Below are 18986 nucleotides of genomic sequence, written 5' to 3' on the forward strand. Positions count from 1 at the left end.
GTCCACGAGGTCGAGGCACTCGTCTGATATCCATGGTTGCGTTCGACGTCGGGCAGGTGGACATAGGGGCTTGGCACATTCCAGGATGGCATCAGAGATCTGCTTTTCTTCTTCATTTATATCCTCGGGCACAGCCAGCATCTCGAAGCGGTTGGATAGGGCGATCTGATATGCCTGTTTGTTGGCAGCATTCATTAGCTGCCTCCAGTCCAGCTTGGCTGACCGAGATGATCTTTTTGCATGCCGTAATTTGAGCTGCACCTTAGCCCGGATGAGGTAGTGATCAGATCCGCAATCAGGTCCCCTCATGGCACGAACGTCCATGAGTGATGAGCGAAATCTGGCATTGATCAAAATGTAGTCCAGGATTGCTGAGTCCTTGCCAGATGGATTTCGCCATGTAAGTTGATGTTTTTGAGGGTGCTGGAAATGGCTGTTTCCAATGATCAGGTTGTTAGATGCGGCAAAGGACAACAAACGTAAGCCGTTGTCATTGATCTTCCCATGGCCAAACTTGCCCATTGTTGTTTCCCAACCAGATCTGTCCACGCCAATATGGGCATTAAAGTCCCCTGCGATGATGACCTTAGTGTAATACAGTAGAATGTTGACTATTGGAACTAATTGGAACCAAGATTATTTCCGATAATCAAACATAGGTAGTAGATGGCTTTCATCAACCGGTGAAATACCACCACTTTGCTTATTGGAGGCTTGAAGTGGTGAAACCCATGTTTAGTCTCTAGAGCAAAGTTTCCGGCATCCCCCCCCCCCATACTTCTCCTTCAACCCTAACCCAAGCATGGTACTAAGTACTATAGGTTCTAATACCTCTCATGTTTGGGGTTCACATAAAAAAAAAAAAAAAAAAAAAATACACATGAATACCTAGTTTATATGAAACAAAGTGTAATTAGGCCTACAATTAAATTATTGTATGCAAGGTTATTACTACTGTATTTTGAAATATGAAGTATTATAAAAAAATACAGTAATTGATTTGGGAAATGGTTTGTAAATAATAACCAAAACATTTTGAAGAAACAATGTATATTATAAAGGGTCATCGAATAAGGTGTACGTGATTTCCCTTTTAATATGTTGACTGCCAAATATGAGTTATTTGGTGATCTGGCCCAGGACGCTGCGCCTACGAGTTAACTCAGACTGGTATGACTTGCCTTTCAGGTGCAGCTACGAGTATATTTGTAGCAAATACGTGCAACCGACGGATAGTGGGCTTCTGGGATAAGAATGAAAAATCAACCACAGCATCAGAAAACAAGAATTTATTCACAAAAAAAAAAAATATTTTATTCACAAGTACATAAAGAAAAGTGTATTACTAAAACTCACAAAAATAATCTTATTTATTTGTGATATTTCTTGGAACATTCTTCTACACAAAGAGCAGGCTTTTCTTGGCACACTGGACAATAATAGCTTGTTTCACAGCATTTTTTATTCCTTGTACATACTCGACATGGCTTAGTCGGGCATGTTTTATTTTTTCAGTTGGTATTATATCCTCTAAATAATGAATTTCACGTTCAGACCTAATCTTTGGAACTTTTAGAATTTTTTCTCCAATCAAAGATTCAATGAATGTTTCTCTGAATTTTATAGATTTTATGGTGGAACCTGTAACTTGATGGAAAAGGACGTATACGTTATGTATATATATTTCTAAAATATATAATGCAATTTTTTTTGGCCATCTGATGGTTTTCTTAGCTCTGAATAATACAAGAGCATTTGATCCGATCAATCTGTGCCAGACATTCCACTATTGTAATCTCGAATTATGTTTGGTTTTATCGAAATTTTTCCATTCTGGTTATGTACCTCAACCATTTCAACATGTTTGTTAGAAATAGTGAGAACTTCTCTTTTATCCCTCCACTTACATACTATAACAGGGCCATTTCATTGCCATGCAATTTCCCCTTTCTTCAATTTTCACATCACCAAATCTTTTGGATTTTCTTTTCTGTTGGTGCATAATGTTTCACATACATAAGTTTTTCGAGCAGACAATAATTTCGTTAGAGCAACAGAATTATAAAAATTTTCCATATACAATATGGGATCCGGAAAAGTGGCCCCTAGCATTTCGCCTCCTGTAGATATTGAGTAGGCTACAGAAATGTAAATGAATCACTTAATTTTTTAATAATTCTAATTTATTTTGTTTTAATAGAATAAATGCACATTATTATTGTTTAAAACTCGAAGTTGTATGCAATGCCTCTAAGGTAATCAATCACATTACAATTTTGAAAATCTTGGACTATTCTTTTGATTCTAGCAGAAATTGCAGCGTACTTCTTTTTTCTTTGATTGCCTGAATTACTTGGCAATTAGTTGTGTAATTTCGAAATTGCATAGCCCTTGTTGTTTCTTTAAAGGATCAGTGAATCGTAAATATTTGGGAATAAAGTAGCACAAGTTTCCTGAAATCCCCTGTGCCACCCCTCCACGCCGTTGTTAGTACGTTGCTGATCATTCAGTGTTCATGTGTAAACATTCCACAATTCGATGGCAAAAATGGGTAATTGCCAGCCTCTCCGCTGTCTTCCAATATATGTATCTTCAAAGTAGTTTGCAATCACCATAGCTTCAATGGGGAAGTCATCAGCTTCAACTAAATCTTCAAATGCTTGAATAACGTTAGCAGGAGGAATAAATGCCAATGCCTGAATCATTCGGATCCAACGAGCAAATTCATGGTCTTGTTCGTATCGGGCTTTTAAACCTTCCTTCTGTACCCTTCGCCAAACGCTTTGGGAAAGATGAAAAATACAACCGGTATTTACAATACCAGGAAATTCTTGTTGGAAGGCTTGCATGGCACTTTGTTCAAAATCTGTAATAAGTCCCTGGGGTTGGAGACCCGGTTGTAGGTTTTTAACTTCTTGAAGCAACCTGACGTATGTGGCACGAGTTTTGTTTGGCAGAAGTGCGTAGACCACTGGAATAACTGCATTGAATTGAACCACATGAATTGTATAAAGCTGCTGGAAATGCGTGGGTACTGTGCTAAAAGTTCCATCAGAAAACCACTCCTGGCTACGTGCCAATAACTGAAGATTGTTACTAGTGGAAAAAGTAAGCATGCGACGCGGGAGCAGTTCGTCCTGAGAATCATACATCAAAAACTGTTGTAAATTGCCATCGATGATAATTTTGTGTAATTACTCGGTCCTGGAGATTGCTCGGTATAGCAGGAGTACCATTGTTGCATGTAACATGACGAATGGTTCGTTTAAGTGAATCCTTTTTAGGAAGTAATGCCGCGACATTGGCATGAGCCTCTGCAGTTACTGATGTAATAATTTGCTGTGGCCATTCGTTCGTGGTTGTTGGATGTTGCTGTATTTGACCAATCAATTGCAATGCTTCCGACCTTGCAGCTTAAGCTGCATGGTTATGTTTAGGTACGACTTTCACAACTGGGCCTTCCAAACCCTCTGTCCAAACACGCCCTTTGCAGGTGGAATGTTTTCCACAAACTCAGATTCCATGTTTTTCATCTAGAGTTCTCTTTGAAAACACATAAATGTGGTTTTCATCATCTACCAATTTTTTGTCGCCTCTTATTGATGAAACACTTCTTGCTATTGTACACACAGGATAATCAATCAAGATGCAAAAATAATATGCAGATATTGCACTGCCTGCGATGCTCAGCTTGTTCACACGATGCACCACTGATAATGAGGCAGCGAAAACAGCAAACGCGCGCTGTCCACTGCGCCAGGAAATGTGAGGAGAGCCAGATGCAGGAACTTTTATAGTTTGAATTTAGACAAATCAGAACAAGATTCACTTGTTACTGAAAAGACTCCTATAAGATTAGTCACTGTTCCCTCCCCCATGTCCGTCACTAACCACGTGACTATTGCCCTCGTGGTCGAGTATGTATTCTTTCCATTGTGAAATAATTAACAGTTCCAGTTAATCCTTTCACAATGGAATGAGAACCCTGAAGACATACAAAAGGGGAGAAATTAGTTTAAAGATTACGTGACAATTTGTACAAGAATGTAATTTTGAAAATTTGTTCGGAAAAGTTAAGAGTTATCAGAAGTTCAGTTCGAGTAATCGAGAGAGTTTAACATTTAATCTCCACTAAAGGGACTGGGACTTCAATAAAAATTCGAGTTATCGAGAATTGACTGTATTTACATTTTTGTCACCTACTCGTTATATACTGGGGGCAAAATGTGCCGGGGCAAGATTTGTGTGTGTGGGGGGGGGCGAAATGCGAGGGGCCACTTTTCCTTAAAGCATACAATACATATCCCTTGTCTAAGAAGTTCTCAAGCAAGTATAGCACAACTTCAGCAGTATGACCTATGCTTTGTTCATTTTCTGATTTACCAGAGTAAATTTTTATTTTCATAAGGCCGCTGGAGTTGCACAGTTCGTAAAGTTTAATTTCGTATTTGTGCTTTTTATTTTTATACATTGGCAGAAATTCAGTCTCCCATGCCACAACATCATCAACTCGTCGATACAGATGTTTTTATTCGGTACATAATTATTGCACATAACATTATTGAAATGATTCAAAATCAGTCTTACCTCGTATAGCTTGTCAGCAGATTGTAATGAATTATCTGCGATGTGAAAATATTGTAATATCAACTGGAATCTATTTCAACTCATAAATGATTGCCAAAACATAACATCGTAGAATGCACTTGTACTCCAGTAATGCTCTATTGAAGGAAAAGAACAAGGACCCATTTGTAACAGAAGTCCAAGACACACTTTCATTTCTGAGATGTTAGTGTCCTTCCATCTTGACGACCTGGCAGATTTTTGCAGTTGTCCACATTTTTCAATTTCTTGCAAAGCATATAAATTAGTTTGTTCAACTAATAATGTAAGAAATTCTTCCGAAAAATATAAGTATACCAATTTTTGTACACTAAGTTCTGTTGTGTCCATTTTTAAACCAACATTCTCTTCAAAAATAAATTGTGGAGGATCTTGTGCTATTTCATTCCACAAATTGTCATTATTTGATGTACTTGCCTGTGGAGAATTAGGATTATCTTCAGGCTGGGAGCTTGCTTCACCTTCACTGTCGAAACCAGAACCATACAGCTTGTCAAAAATCTCTTCAAATTCCAAGTCACTCATATTAGCATAGAGCTCAAGCTCTTCTTCGGTCAGTGGTCACTTCTTATCCATGTTTTAAGTAACAAATTACTAAATACAACATACATGGCACAGTCTGTGTCACTACTACGGATTTTGCACACAGTGCTGACTCATATACAGGGAATTCTGCAGGTAACAATACATCTGAGTTAACTCATAGTTGACTGCCGCTTGGAATTTTCTATTACATACGGCATCTACTAGATAGTTCGAGCTTTTTTTTTTACGAGTTTTGGTGATGAATATATATTATAATTTGGGTTTTGAATAATTTAACATGCCTAACTCAGATTGGTGTCAGAGACCTATTTACCCAAATAAGCCGTAGCAGCAAACAGTGTTAAGTTTTTTTTTGACGCCTCAACAATGACCTTGGCTGTGCCGTGAGTGTGTGCAGCCACTCAGTCTCATTTAACACGGCACTAGCAAATTCAATAAGTCTGGGACGGTCTTCAGGTTTGATTTCATGTGTGAGTTGAATCTTGTGTGCATGCAGTCTCAGTTGTTTATGAAGCACATTCTGAATGGTGGTCTTTGGAATGCCAAGCTCCAGGATGCGACGAGCAGTGGATTTCTTCAGACTACATAAGCAAGACTGTCTCAAGCACTCCACATTCTCTTCAGATGTTGGTGGTCAGCCTGGAGATTTCTTAATGTCTACACCAACGTATGTTGTTTTAATCAGTTTAAGGAAGCTGGCAGTGTACACATTAAGAAATCTCCAGGCAGACCACCAACGTCTGAAGAGAACATGGAGCGTTTGAGACAGTGTTGCTTATGTAGTCTGAAGAAATATGTCGCTTGTCGCATCCTGGAGCTTGGCATTCCAAAGACCACCATTCAGAATGTGCTTCATAAACAACCGAGACTGCATGCATACAAGATTCAACTCAAATACAAAATCAAACCTGAAAACCATTCCAGACTTACTGAATTTGCTAGTGCCATGTTAAATGAGATTGAGTGGCTGTACACACTCACGGCGCAACCAAGGTTGAGGTGTCAAATAAAACTTAGTGAGTTACCACACTGTTTGCTGGTACAATCACAGCAATCAATCAAATATTTCCCAAGATAATTAAAATGGAAATCACGGACACCTTTTTTGATGACCCTGTATATTACATTTATTTTGAACTTACCTAATTGTTTTACATGGTTTCAACTATAAATCACACTTTTTTTTACATAAACAGAAAAAAACAAACACAAGTAATTGCATACAAATAAGAGTATAATGAATCTTAGGAAGGTTTATTTTTCTTTCAACCATTCAAGATTGTCTTTTTTTTTTTTTTTCATGGCAAGGCCTCTCATCCTCTTTAATAGCAGTATCTCCATAGAACTTCATTCAGACTGTTGCTAACACTATGCCATTGCAGTTTCTAGCCGGCGAAGGCTTCCGCATGAGTGGGCCTGCTTAGTCTTCTTTATCATCAGAATCACCTTGTTTAAAGTCAGCATGTTTTTCATCCTGGACTAATGCAACAGTTTCTTGGTTAAAATATGATATCCAGGATCATCAGCATCATTGTTTAACCATGCCTCTGCATCATCTTGCCCACACTCAGAAAACCCGGTAATCCCTTGAAATAAAGTTACAATCTCAACTATGTCTTCATTCAGATCTTACACATGTGACCGTTGCTTCAGCAACACCCCATAGTTTATGCCATGCCTTTTTCAGATTTCTTTCTGACATGTTCCAGGCATCTGCTAACCCGTAGCAACAATCCTTAACATTGAGCTTCTTTGAAAACTCAACTATGTGCTCTTTCTGGTAGCAGCAAGCAACGCAAGACTTGTTTTTTGTACATTGTTTTTAGGTTCTCTGTAACACCTTGATCCATTGGCTGCAACAGGGCTGTAATGTTTGGCAGTGAAAAACCTGACAATGAAATTCTCTTTCAATCGAATTCAGTTTTTCAAGAGGAGGGTTGGATGGTGCATTATCGATAATAAGCAAAACTTAACCAACTTTACTCTAATTTTCTTGATGCCTCTTCACACTTGGAATAAAATATTGGCTAAACCAATCCAAAAAAAGTTGGAATTCATCCAAGCATATTTCTCTCCTTTATATTGTACTGGTAGGCACTTGATACCTTTAAAGCCTCTTGGATTTTCCAATCACCAACAATGATAAACATGCTATCCAATGGCATTTGCACACACCATAACTGTAACATGCTGTTTGTTAGCTTTGAAACCAGGAGCAGCTATTTTGCGTCGTGATGCAGGGGATTTAGGAAAGTCAAGTGTTGTTGCGAATCCTAGGGTTCCCCCCATTAGCCACTTTTGTACATCTTGTGAAGAGGCTTTCGCCATATCTGGTCATGTGTATGTAGTGTATTGTGCAGTGTTCATGATGCAAAAAATTTAAATTCAAATTATTATATTAGAGCAACCCATAATTTCTTACATATATCTGTGTATGTATTATATCTATAAATTGTGTGTGTTCTCTGATGGATTTGCCTGTTTTGCCCAGCAGTTTCTGGGGGGGGGGGCTTGCTATCGACGCCCGAGACTGGCTAACTCAGCCATGGAGAGAAAAAAGTTCCCCGTACATTAAAGTTCCTTGCGTTATCAACAAGATTCAAACACAGGCCTTTTCTACTCGGTGTGGTGAGGACTGTGACAATACCACAGTGCTACTGCATAGATGTTCATGATGCAGGTGATTTACGGGGGAGTGACTTCCAGTTAAGACCAGTTTCATCTGCATTGTAAACTTCATCCTTGGAAAAACCTTCTTCCTCCGCCATTTTCAGAAAAGACTCTTTAAAAGCTTCTACTTCTGGGACATCACCTGATAAAGCTTCTCCTGGAATTTCAAGCTACCTTACACTATGGCGAGATTTGAAAATTTTCAGCCATCTTGTACTGGCTTTAAATTTAGATGGGCTTTTAAACTTTTGATTCAATTTTAACGCTTTTTTTGCATAACAGAGGTCCACAAATAGGTTTGCCTTGACTTCTCTTTTGTAGAAACTGAATAAACAGCGTCTTTTAATTTCTCATCACTAGCTTTTTTCATAGTTTTCCTTTTTATAGAACCATTTTCATTGTATAACTTTGAAGCAAACTTCAAAATTTCATTTTTTCTGCTCTTTATGTCAGATATGGTTGCCATACCAATGCTAAAAATCTTAGCAAGAGATACACCGGTTTTGCCCTTTTCCAGTCTATTAATAATGGTTATCTTGTCTTCTATCGACAACATATTGCAGTTTCTTTTGCCTGTAGATGCTTGTTATTAACACAAAGGGGCAGCGGTATTGAAATTAAAAAGCAAAATGACATGGTATTTTACTTTGAAATAGCCACAAACAAAAACATTGAGTGATTGGAAACAAAGTGCCTGCAATGGCTTGCAGCAGACTGGGTAAAAGCTAACTGCCCCCATCATACTCCTGCACCCACAACGGACAACAGACAATGATGCATCAAGGTCCTGGGTCCACACAGTAGCTAAAGCCAACATTTCATTTTTAACTCCTGTAATGACAAATTAAGACTATTTCTATGCTATACTGCTTATATCTACAAATAAAAAATCAGAAACAAATGCGTTAAGCAGCACGAGTAACATTTCATCATAACAACAAGTGCACCAAAAGTAGATACTGTAATTTGGGGGGGGGGGGACAGTGATGGTTCAGATAATCAGTGTTCTACTGTAGTCTGTTTTTGTTTGTTTGTTTTTTTGCACCATGTTGCAAAATATCCTATGGGCATCCGTGGCTAGTGTGATGATTTTCACAATCCATTGGGCTACATTTCAGCCTGGATAGATTCCACCATTAACTATGGGTCTGATAGGAAATTTAGCTTTGTGTGCTTTGATGTTTCCGAACAACATTTGGAGCTCAGAATTTGATGGTAGAAGTTGTTTGTAGGTGGTGTCATTAATTTTGTTCTGTGCAAGTAGGAGTTTTAATTTTATTTTCATCTTTTTAGCTGTGGAATTGGTAGGGGCTCCCTTGATGGTTTTATAGATACTTTCATCTGCCAGTAGAGATAGGATTTTATTGTTATAATCTTCAGTGTTTATAATTAGTACTGCATTTACTTCGAGATAACAGAAGAGGAGAAAAAGTAGTATGTACTGGAACTTAAGAACAAGTTTGAGATTCTGCAGACTGCTCAGGACCAAGATATTGACAAGGAATACTACAACTTTCTGAAAGTGATAATGGCCAAGAAACCTATTGGTAAAAAGAAATCCAAAGAAGAAAAAATTAGTCAAGAAGCGCTTGTCATGATGAACCAAAGATGGCAAATAAAGGAGCAAGATAAACACTGACAAGGAGAAAATTGAGTATACTGAGTTATGCAAAGCCATTAAAAAGAGACTCAGAGAGAACATAAGAAGATTTAATACGAGAAAAGTAGAACAAGAATTAAGGGAAAACAAAGCACTTAAATCAGCAACCATGAGCAGTAATACTGAAAGACAAATGATACTGAAACTGAAGAATAGCAATGGTGTACTTATAAATAGCAGAGGAGGCATGATTCAAATAGCAGAAGACTACTATAGAAAATTATACGAGGAGCAAGGGAATGATGCCAGCAGTGGGGAAGATTGATCACAAATTAGTAACACATACATACACCATACCCGATATCCTTTCTGATGAGGTAGAACATGTGTTGAAGAATCAGAAAGCCCCTGGTGAAGATGAAGTTATTGTAGAGTTGCTAAAATTCGGAGGAAGAGACATGACAGAAACTGGCAAGATTCTTCACAAAATGCATTAGAAAAGGTGTGACGCCTAAGGAGTGGAATAATGCAATCATAGTTTTGCTGCATAAAAAAGGAGATAAATCAGAAATTGGAAATTATAGACCATTAGCTTGTTATCCCACATCTACAAGTTGTTCACAATGGTCATTACTAATAGATTAGAAAGAATACTTGATGAGAGTAAGTTGAAAGAGCAAGCTGGCTTTAGGACAGGATTCTCAACTATGGATCACCTTCATGTAATATCACAGCTAATGGAGAAAGCAAATGAACATAAAACACCATTATGCCTGGCATTTGTGAATTATGAAAAGGAATTTGACTCCATACAGCATAAGGCAATATTTCAGGCACTTGAAAGACAAGACATACATACCCCCTATATTATGATTTTAAAGAAAATATGTGAGAATGCTACCTTCTTTATTAGACTAGACAAAGACAGTAGCAAATTTAAAATTGAGAAAGGAGACAATATCTCTGAAGTTCTTTACTGCTGCCCTTGAGGAAGCTTTCAGAAGATTAGACTGGTCACAGAAAGGAGTCAATGTGAATGGAGAGTACCTAAACCATTTATAATTTGTAGATGACATTGTGATCATGTGAATGGAGAATACCTAAACCATTTAAGATTTGTAGATAACATTGTGATCGTGTGAATGGAGAATACCTAAACCATTTACAATTTGTTGATGACATTGTGATCATAAGCCATGATCCCAAAGAATTAGAGGAAAATCCTAATCAGTTATGCAGAGTTAGTAAGGATTTTGGACTAAAGATGAATATGGCTAAAACAAAAGTAATGATAAACAGGTATGCCACAGAAAGTGATATAATCATTGAAGGAGCAGTAATGTGGATCGATATACTTATCTTCTTATCTGGGAAAAGTCATTAGCTGTAATAATGATAAATGGCTGGAAGTCAAGAGAAGAATAAATTTTGGATGGATAGCATTCAGGAAAATATAGTCACATACTGAGGAGCAATATCCCAGTTTGTCTGAAATATAAAATAATGAACCAATGTATACTCCCCACCATGACTTGTGGAAGTAAAACTTGGGCACTCACCAAAAGAATGGAAGAGAAGCTGAGAACTACACAGCGAAGAATGGAACGAATTATATTGGAAATCGGACTGTTAGATAAGAAGAGAAACACATGGATTAGGCAGCAAACTCAAGAACAGGACATTCTTACCAAAACTGAAGAACTAAAATGGTCTTGGGCAGAACACATAGCTTGAAGACATGATGACAAATGAACTAATAAAATAACAGACTAGTACCCAAGCGGAACTAGAAGAAAACCTGGAAAACAATGACGGATATGGACAGATGAAATTTACGAGTTCGTGTGTAGTCAATGAATGGCCATTGCACAAAACAGAAGGAACTGGAAAGTTGCTGGAGAGGCCTTCATCCTTCAGTGGATTGAAAATGTCTGATGATGACTGCATCTCCTTTGTCAGCTTTGGCTCTGTGTATGTTGCTATCTTGCTTAAGTTGTTTTAGTATTTCCTGGGTGAATGACAGGTTGTTATATTTTTTGTAAGTTCATTCATATTTATTTTTATGCTTTTGGTACTAAGTCTTGTTTTTTCTGCAGGTAATTAGCAATTTTAGCTACATTAACATAGTTTAGCTACACACCATGGCACTCAAAGCATATCTAAGGTCATCCTACAGAAATAGCATTATCAGACCTATTAACAGGCATGAAAAAATTGTCAGAAAACTGAACACAAAACAGTTAATTCCTAATTATCTGCAGAAACCAAGAATTGGTACCCAAAGGACTTCAACTGAAAAATCCCATCAAGTTCCTTAACTCATCCAGGATCCTTAATACTGCCTCAAAAACTGATTAAACACAGCTATCAAGCACAATAGAAATGAGATTAACCACTTTCACGGAGAGATGAACCTTCATAAGACAGAACTCCATCAAAAGCTGAACCAGAGAGACTTCAGGATTGTCCAAGTTGTATGTTGTGAAGTAAGTGATGGTTTGTTGACTAGGTTGTCCAAATCACCTACATATCACTTACTTCACGACATACAATTTGGACAATTGACCTAATTAAAATAGATAAATTATTTTATCTGTATAGTCATATGATTTTATATATTTTAATTGTATTGGTAAATTTACTTTTCAGTACATAGCATTGGACCACCTTCCTGGCTCATGCAGTTTTTAATTATATTATTGTACTCTTACATCAAAAACTTGATTTCCCAACTTTTTTTTGCATCAATAGTGATATTCTTTGTAGATATAATCTAACTTCCAATCTTTTTTTTTGACTTTCTTTTATTACTTGACTTCTTGTAGGGCAGCATCCTATACACTGAACATCTCAACCTGCCATATTTACACTTTAATTTCCATTCGTGTGTGTGTGTGTGTGTGTGTGTGTGTGTGTGTGTGTGTGTGTGTGTGTGTGTGTGTGTGTGTGTGTGTGTGTGTGTGTGTGTGTGTGTGTGTGTGTTATGTTGATTTTTGGTATTGCTCTCCTGTGGAAAAGCCTGTATATGCTGATGTGCACAGCACTCAAGACTGCAATTTTTAAGGCATAAAGTGGCTGCTCATGAATATTGTGAATTTTTGGCAATGTAGTTATCATTTGTGATTCTCTGGTGAATTTGTTCATTACTTGGAGTTTGTCATTGTTTAAGGAACCAGAGTCAACTTCTGCCACTGTTATAGTACTGATATAGGCAATGCTTTGACTATTTATGTATCCGCTGAGGTGAAACCTCTAACAACATTTGAATTCCTTTTTTTTTTTTTTTTTTCTGGGTTCCTTGTAGCTAGTACAATGGTTATGATCACTATTCTTCCATATCATATGTAAAAGGCCTGGGTTTGAGTCCCATCTAGATGGGAGGGATTTTTATGGGTTTTTTTTTTTTTTTTCAGTGTGGAAAAAACCCATAAAAATCAGTCAAGTCAATTTCAAGCTGGAAATTTTTTTTTTTTTTTTTTTCCCAGAAGTTTTTCTTCCAACAAGACTGGTAAACCAGCCATAGAAGACATACAGCATACAGATATAATACACTGTTTTGTGGCCTTTAGTGCTTTGGTGCAAGATCAAACAACAACAATTTCCTCTATCTGGTGATTAAAGTTCATGCATAACTTGAATGTTATATAAGAAAGGTGCCACAAAATTTCTGTTGTTTTTTATATACTTCTATAAAGAGAAAATCCACTGCTGCGAAAATATACTCAGCAATTTTTTTAGAGAATGTAAAAAAACTTTATAGAGATATTATCGTCCAGAACACACTTATTGTTGACATTACCCGTTTTGCACAGAATAATTGAGGTGCACGTTGTAAATTTATTTGGAACATGGAGAATCTGAAAATTCCATGGAAGTGCATTCTCTTAGTCTAAACAGAAATATTACATCAAGTAATATTTCTGTTTATATCGTCATGTTCAACAATAAATGCACTTTGCACTTAGGTTATTTTTATTTATTTTATTTTTTTATTATTTTTTTTTATTTTTGTTTATTTATTTTTTGGCAGATGCACAAAAAGCCTGTGATTTCCTTTCATCATATGGCTAATACTAATATTAGACCTTTTGAAAACTATGGAAAAATGGCACCTACTGTTAGCAAAAAAATTTGAAGAATTTGGATTTCACCCTTTCCAACTTATAAAAAAGTCACAGTCATGTATGCCTATACAGTACCAGATAGTCTAAATTTAAAAAAAAGGAGAAAACAAAACTGAAAGTGGGCTGAACTATGTAATCTTCTGTGCATTATATTGCTCTTGCAAATGTTTTAAATATGTCCTAAGAATATACTTACTGCTTTAATTTTGGCAGAAAAAGCAGAATAACAGCAAAATGTTGATGGAAACCAGTTTAAAAAAAAAAAAAAAAAAAAAAAAGCTGCTGTATAAAAGAATATGAAATTCTGCCTGATTCTTCTGTTGAAGGAACAGATAGGTGGAATTTCATAATTAAAAATGTGCAGAATTTGTCTTCAACTAGCTAGTAGTTTATTGTTGGAACAAACTTCCATCTGGTGTTGTTGAGGTAGCTAGTTTAAATAATGGGAAGCATTGTTTTTTTTTTTTTTTTGCTGATGATGAATGATCTTTTTTTCTTGCATCATTTTCCAATACTAATACTAATACATTTTCCAAATTTCTAATACTAAAAGTTCAAATTTTGCCTGAACTAGCCAAAATCTTAAGATGCTGAATAGAAAAATAAGATTTGTCCTGCTTCATATCCTGATGTTGAACAGTCTGTTTTGCAGAAGTTATCAGAAAATAGAAGTCAAAACCTACCAGTGAGTTCATTTATAATGGACTCGTGTTTTTTTTTTTCTCCCCCCCCCCCCACTTTTTCATTCTTGTTATATGAAAGTATTGATATTTATGCTAAAAAAAAAAATACTGTTTGGTTGCTAATACTGTAATTTTTGTAATGGAATGTTATGGTTCCCACACAACACAATTTTTTAATTATATAGTTACAAGTTATATATATATATACTTAATTTATCATTTTTGTCTTAAACTTTAATGAACAGGTGGTTTAGATTTAAAAACTCAAGAGATAGCCCTTCGTCGTATTCCCGATATCATTATTGCTACACCTGGGCGCTTGATTGACCATCTACAGAATACTCCAACCTTCAGTTTGGATAAAATAGAAATTCTGGTACTTGATGAAGCAGACAGGTATAGTTTTCATTTATATTTTAGATTGTGAATAATAAATATTTTGTATAAGACATTTTAAACCAAATAACCCGAAAGTATTCTATTACATTTATAGGATGGATGAATGAAAACTACAAAAGCATGATAGCATCAGTCCATGAATGTTGTGTGCATAACGTTTCATTCTTTTATATGTTTGGTGGCTGTACAATGAACTTTCAAAAATTTCCCTGAATCACACACTGGTATTTAAATGGTTTGCACTATGGCTGTAAGATTTGGTGGGACAGTTAACCTTGGTGTGCATGCATGTCAGGTGGGAACTGGCTCAACCATTTCACTTGTGTGTCACAGCTCATTGATTGCAGAATGCTGCAGTTTTAAGAGCTGCTAATCTCTTTTGCTGTTTTGTTGAAAACAGCAGTTTACAAGTGGTTTAATCAGTTTAAAAATGGACAGGAAACACTGGAAGATGAACTTCACAGTGGATGCCCTTTGATGTCATGAAATGATAGGTGAATGACTGTTATTCAGATTGCTCATGAAGTTATCTTTAGGTTCATTATATACAATCCTGAAGCAAGATGTGGGGGTGTGTACACGGGCAAAGTTTGTCCCATGCTTGCTGTTGGACGACAGAATGGACTGCAAGAAAGCCATCGCAGGTAATCTGTTTGAAAAATCTAAGCAAGATTCAAGCTTCCTAAGAAAAGTAGTCGCTAGGGATGAGATTGAGTGCTCACCTCCAACCCCGAGACCAAGTGGACTTTGCCCATCATGGCCTAAGTTGCCTTTGCACCGTAAAAACCTAAATCAAATTAAATCAAACCCAAGACCAAGGTGGAATCATCTGAATGGCATACAATAATGTCCCCACTGCATAAGAATTCTTGTGCAACAAAATCTAATGTAAAAGTCGTACTGATCAGGTCCCCCCCCCCGAAAATGAGGGCATTGTGCACCACGAATTTGGGACTAGAGGGAGAAATATTACTGCTGCTTACTCTGTTGAGGTTTTGACACGTTTGGGTGAGATTGCGAGGTAAAGGCAAACTTAAAAATTGAAGGAAGGCTGGACAGTATGCCCAATCACATGGCAAAGTTATTTGAGCAGTTTTTGGCTGTTAAAAAAATCAGTCATGCAGCAGCCTTCCTACTCCTCCAACCTTACATCATCTGGCCTCTGATTGTTCCCTAAACTGAAAATGGGGCTTCGGGATCGTCGTTTCTCTATAGCAGATGACATCAAAGGAAATACAAAGTGGCCCTATGTGTGCTAAAAAAACACCATTTTTTAAAGAGTTTTTTTAAGTCACAGAAAAGTGTGTAACACATTTTGAGTAGTGTTCGAGGAATGAAGAAAATTTCTGCTTGGAATGTCTCCAAACTTCTGATACCTGAATACTTTTGCAACATGAGAATCACTGGCATTTTGAGTAGAACATCACTGGCATTTTGAGGCTAATCAAAGAATTTTGTGGTTAGATTGATAACAGTAGATGAGAATGGGTCTACCACTTCCAACAAGAGGGAAAAGATAGTCTAAGCCCAAAGTCAAGTTCATTCTTTTAGCTGACATCCAGATTCTGTGATTCTGAGGGCTTGCTGGTAATGGATTATTTAAGAAAAGACCAGCTCATTACAGGGAAATGTTATTTTTTACTGTATGCTGTCAATACCAAGGTTAAGAAGTAGCATGGAAAGTTCACAGAAAGGAGCCTTTTACCAGGACAGTATGATATCACACTATTTGCAGTGGGCACAATTTTTGATTGTACATTTAAACTTCTTAAACATCTCTCACTTGATTCAGCATCACAGATTTGACTGCTGCCAGCCCTCCCCCACTTGAAAAAACATTTGTCTTGAACTCATTTTCAAACAGATTCAGGTGTCATGACTGTTGTTAATGCATTTATTGGAGGACTTAGACAAAACATTTGAGACTAAATAACATACTTAACAAACATTGAGTAACTAACAGAAAAATCTTGGCAACAGGTTACTCATACGTAGATATATTCCTGAGAAGAGTATCTTAATCTAAATATATTACAGAAAGAAGGCAACCGACAAAAATAGTAAATTTCTTATAGTTAGGCACAAGAAGGTTTATTGTTGAAGAATCATAGCAATAAAGATTATCATTTTAATTACATTAGAAGGATGATCTTTATAATATAAAAACAAGCAAATGGGTTTCATTACAGAAGTCAATTTCATTATTATTTATAAGCCTAATTCTTAGGTATGGGAGGAATCTGTTGAGTGTTTTTTTAATTTTGTCTTGTAAAGGTAATAGGAATTGTTTGGATTTAATACCTTCAATTTTATTCAATTTTTTTTCAAAGGTTTTTTTTTTTTTTTTTTTTTTACACAATTTTATTCCCAATTGAAGGAAGAGGAAGAAGAAATGTAGTGGCGGTGGCAAAAATATATAAAACACACACACACACACACACACACTACACCCATTCATAGCCTTCAAGAATTTGTCTAGTTCTTCCTTGAATTTATTCAAACCATCCACTTTCACAACAACAGAGGAAGCCTGTTCCAACAATCAACCAGCTGCTAACTGAAGGCAAACATCTACACATTTGTCCTGCAGATGTGTAGAAGTTTGACACCATCCTTCCTCAACCTGAATTTATGCCCCTGATGTGTATAGTCTCAGCAACAGGAAGAATGCCATTAACATTTACCTTACTCAATCCATTCAAACACCTCAGTCAGATTTCCTTGCAGGTGCCTGGTTTGAAGATGCTGCAAAGAATTTGCATAACTGAAACCTTTCTAGTAAGAGCACCCTTTTGTTTTATTCACCAGTCTGGTTGCCCTTCTCTGCACCTGTTCCAGCAGATCTACATCCTTCCTAAAGTATTGGTTTTTTTTTTTTTTTTTTTTTAGGAGCATCAGCAACTAAGGCCATATTGCTCCGTTCCTAAAGTAAGACCTGTATGCAATGCTCAAGATGCTGCCTAAACATGTGCTTATACAAAGGGATAATCACTGCCTTATTCCTGCTAGCAAAGTTTCTGTATATCATTGACAAAACCCCATGAGCTGTCCTGGCAGCATGTCTAGTTCAGCCTTAAATTTATTTAAGGCTGAACTAGACATTTTATTTATTTAAGGCTGAATTAGAGAATTTCTTATCTGACTTCACAATTATCCCCAGGTCCTTTCCATTTTCCACTACCCTTAGTGTAGTATCACACAGTTGATAAGTTACTCTGGGTTTACTGCTGGGTAATGCAAGGTACTGCATATGGGATAACCGATGTGCAGTAGTTTTAACATTTGCCAATATTAAACTTCCATTGCCATTTCTCAGCACATCGACCTAATTTTCCTAGATCTTGTTGCAGTAGCCCACCCTGATTATTGTTGTTAACCACCCTGCCAACCTTATTATCATCTGAAAACTCAGATATTAAGCCTGATATATCTTCATCAATATCATTAATAAATATTGAAAACAACAATGGGCCTGGCATTGAATCTGGGGGGGGGGACACTTCTAACATTAGTGTCAGTGGATTCCACTAATGTTATTAGTGGAGTCCCCCAGGATTCAGTTCTGGGCCCATTAACATTAGTGCCCATTGATAACCACTCTTGTCTTCTTCCAGTTAACCGTTCCTTTATCCATAGCAGTAACTTGCCCTTAATGCCACATTGCTCCAGTTTGTACAGCAGTCTTTTATGTTCAACAGTATCAAAAGCCTTCCTGAAGTCCAAGTTCTTTCTGTACATTAAAATAATCTTCCTCCTAGTGATATTTATTCAGCCAATAGGAGAAGAGGGATGCCTGTTATGTAGCAATACGTAAAAAATACTAAAATGCGTAACAGAAGCTTGTTTTACTGCGTGGTCCTACTAGATAAACCTTGTGCATGTGCTTTGTTTATCTAGCATGACCACGCGGTACCATTCTTGATTTCCATTGTAACGTATTTATGTATTCATAGCTGAGGAAGAGACACACACACACACACACAGTGTCGAAAGCTTCTGTAAGTATTTTATTTTATTTTATCAAAAGAAGCAAGTGCAGCGAGCAGAGGGCAAAGCCCCCTAGTACAATATTACAATGATTTTTCTGCATTATATTAACTTATTGGATTAGCTAGACAAAACACTGATCCTTAAAAAATCCATATTGTGACTGTAGTATAATTTCATTCTTCTCCAGATTTTTCTCCATTACTTCTTTAACCAGTGACTCCGTTATTTTCCCTGGGACAGACATTAAGTTAATAGGTCTAATTACTCATGTCACCTTTTGATCCCCCTCCCTTTATGAATTAAGGATACATTTGCACATCTCCACTCTAGAGGGACTTCTTCCCTGAA

The 18986-nt window shown here is 36.8% G+C and overlaps 1 protein-coding gene across 1 annotated transcript in view; it reads left to right on the plus strand.

Moving 5' to 3' along the window:
• Positions 1 to 18986, plus strand: part of Rs1 (Dead-box helicase Rs1) — a 161444-nt gene that overhangs the window by 57601 nt on the left and 84857 nt on the right. Inside the window, exon 8 of the mRNA XM_090376846.1 lies at positions 14495 to 14645. Within this exon, the coding sequence (XP_090232972.1) occupies positions 14495 to 14645 (151 nt within the window). The remainder of the gene's footprint in view (positions 1 to 14494; positions 14646 to 18986) is intronic.

The sequence above is a fragment of the Mastigoproctus giganteus genome, chromosome 7, assembly GCF_048544385.1.
Source record: "Mastigoproctus giganteus isolate SK-2022 chromosome 7, ASM4854438v1, whole genome shotgun sequence".
Taxonomy (NCBI): domain Eukaryota; kingdom Metazoa; phylum Arthropoda; class Arachnida; order Uropygi; family Thelyphonidae; genus Mastigoproctus; species Mastigoproctus giganteus.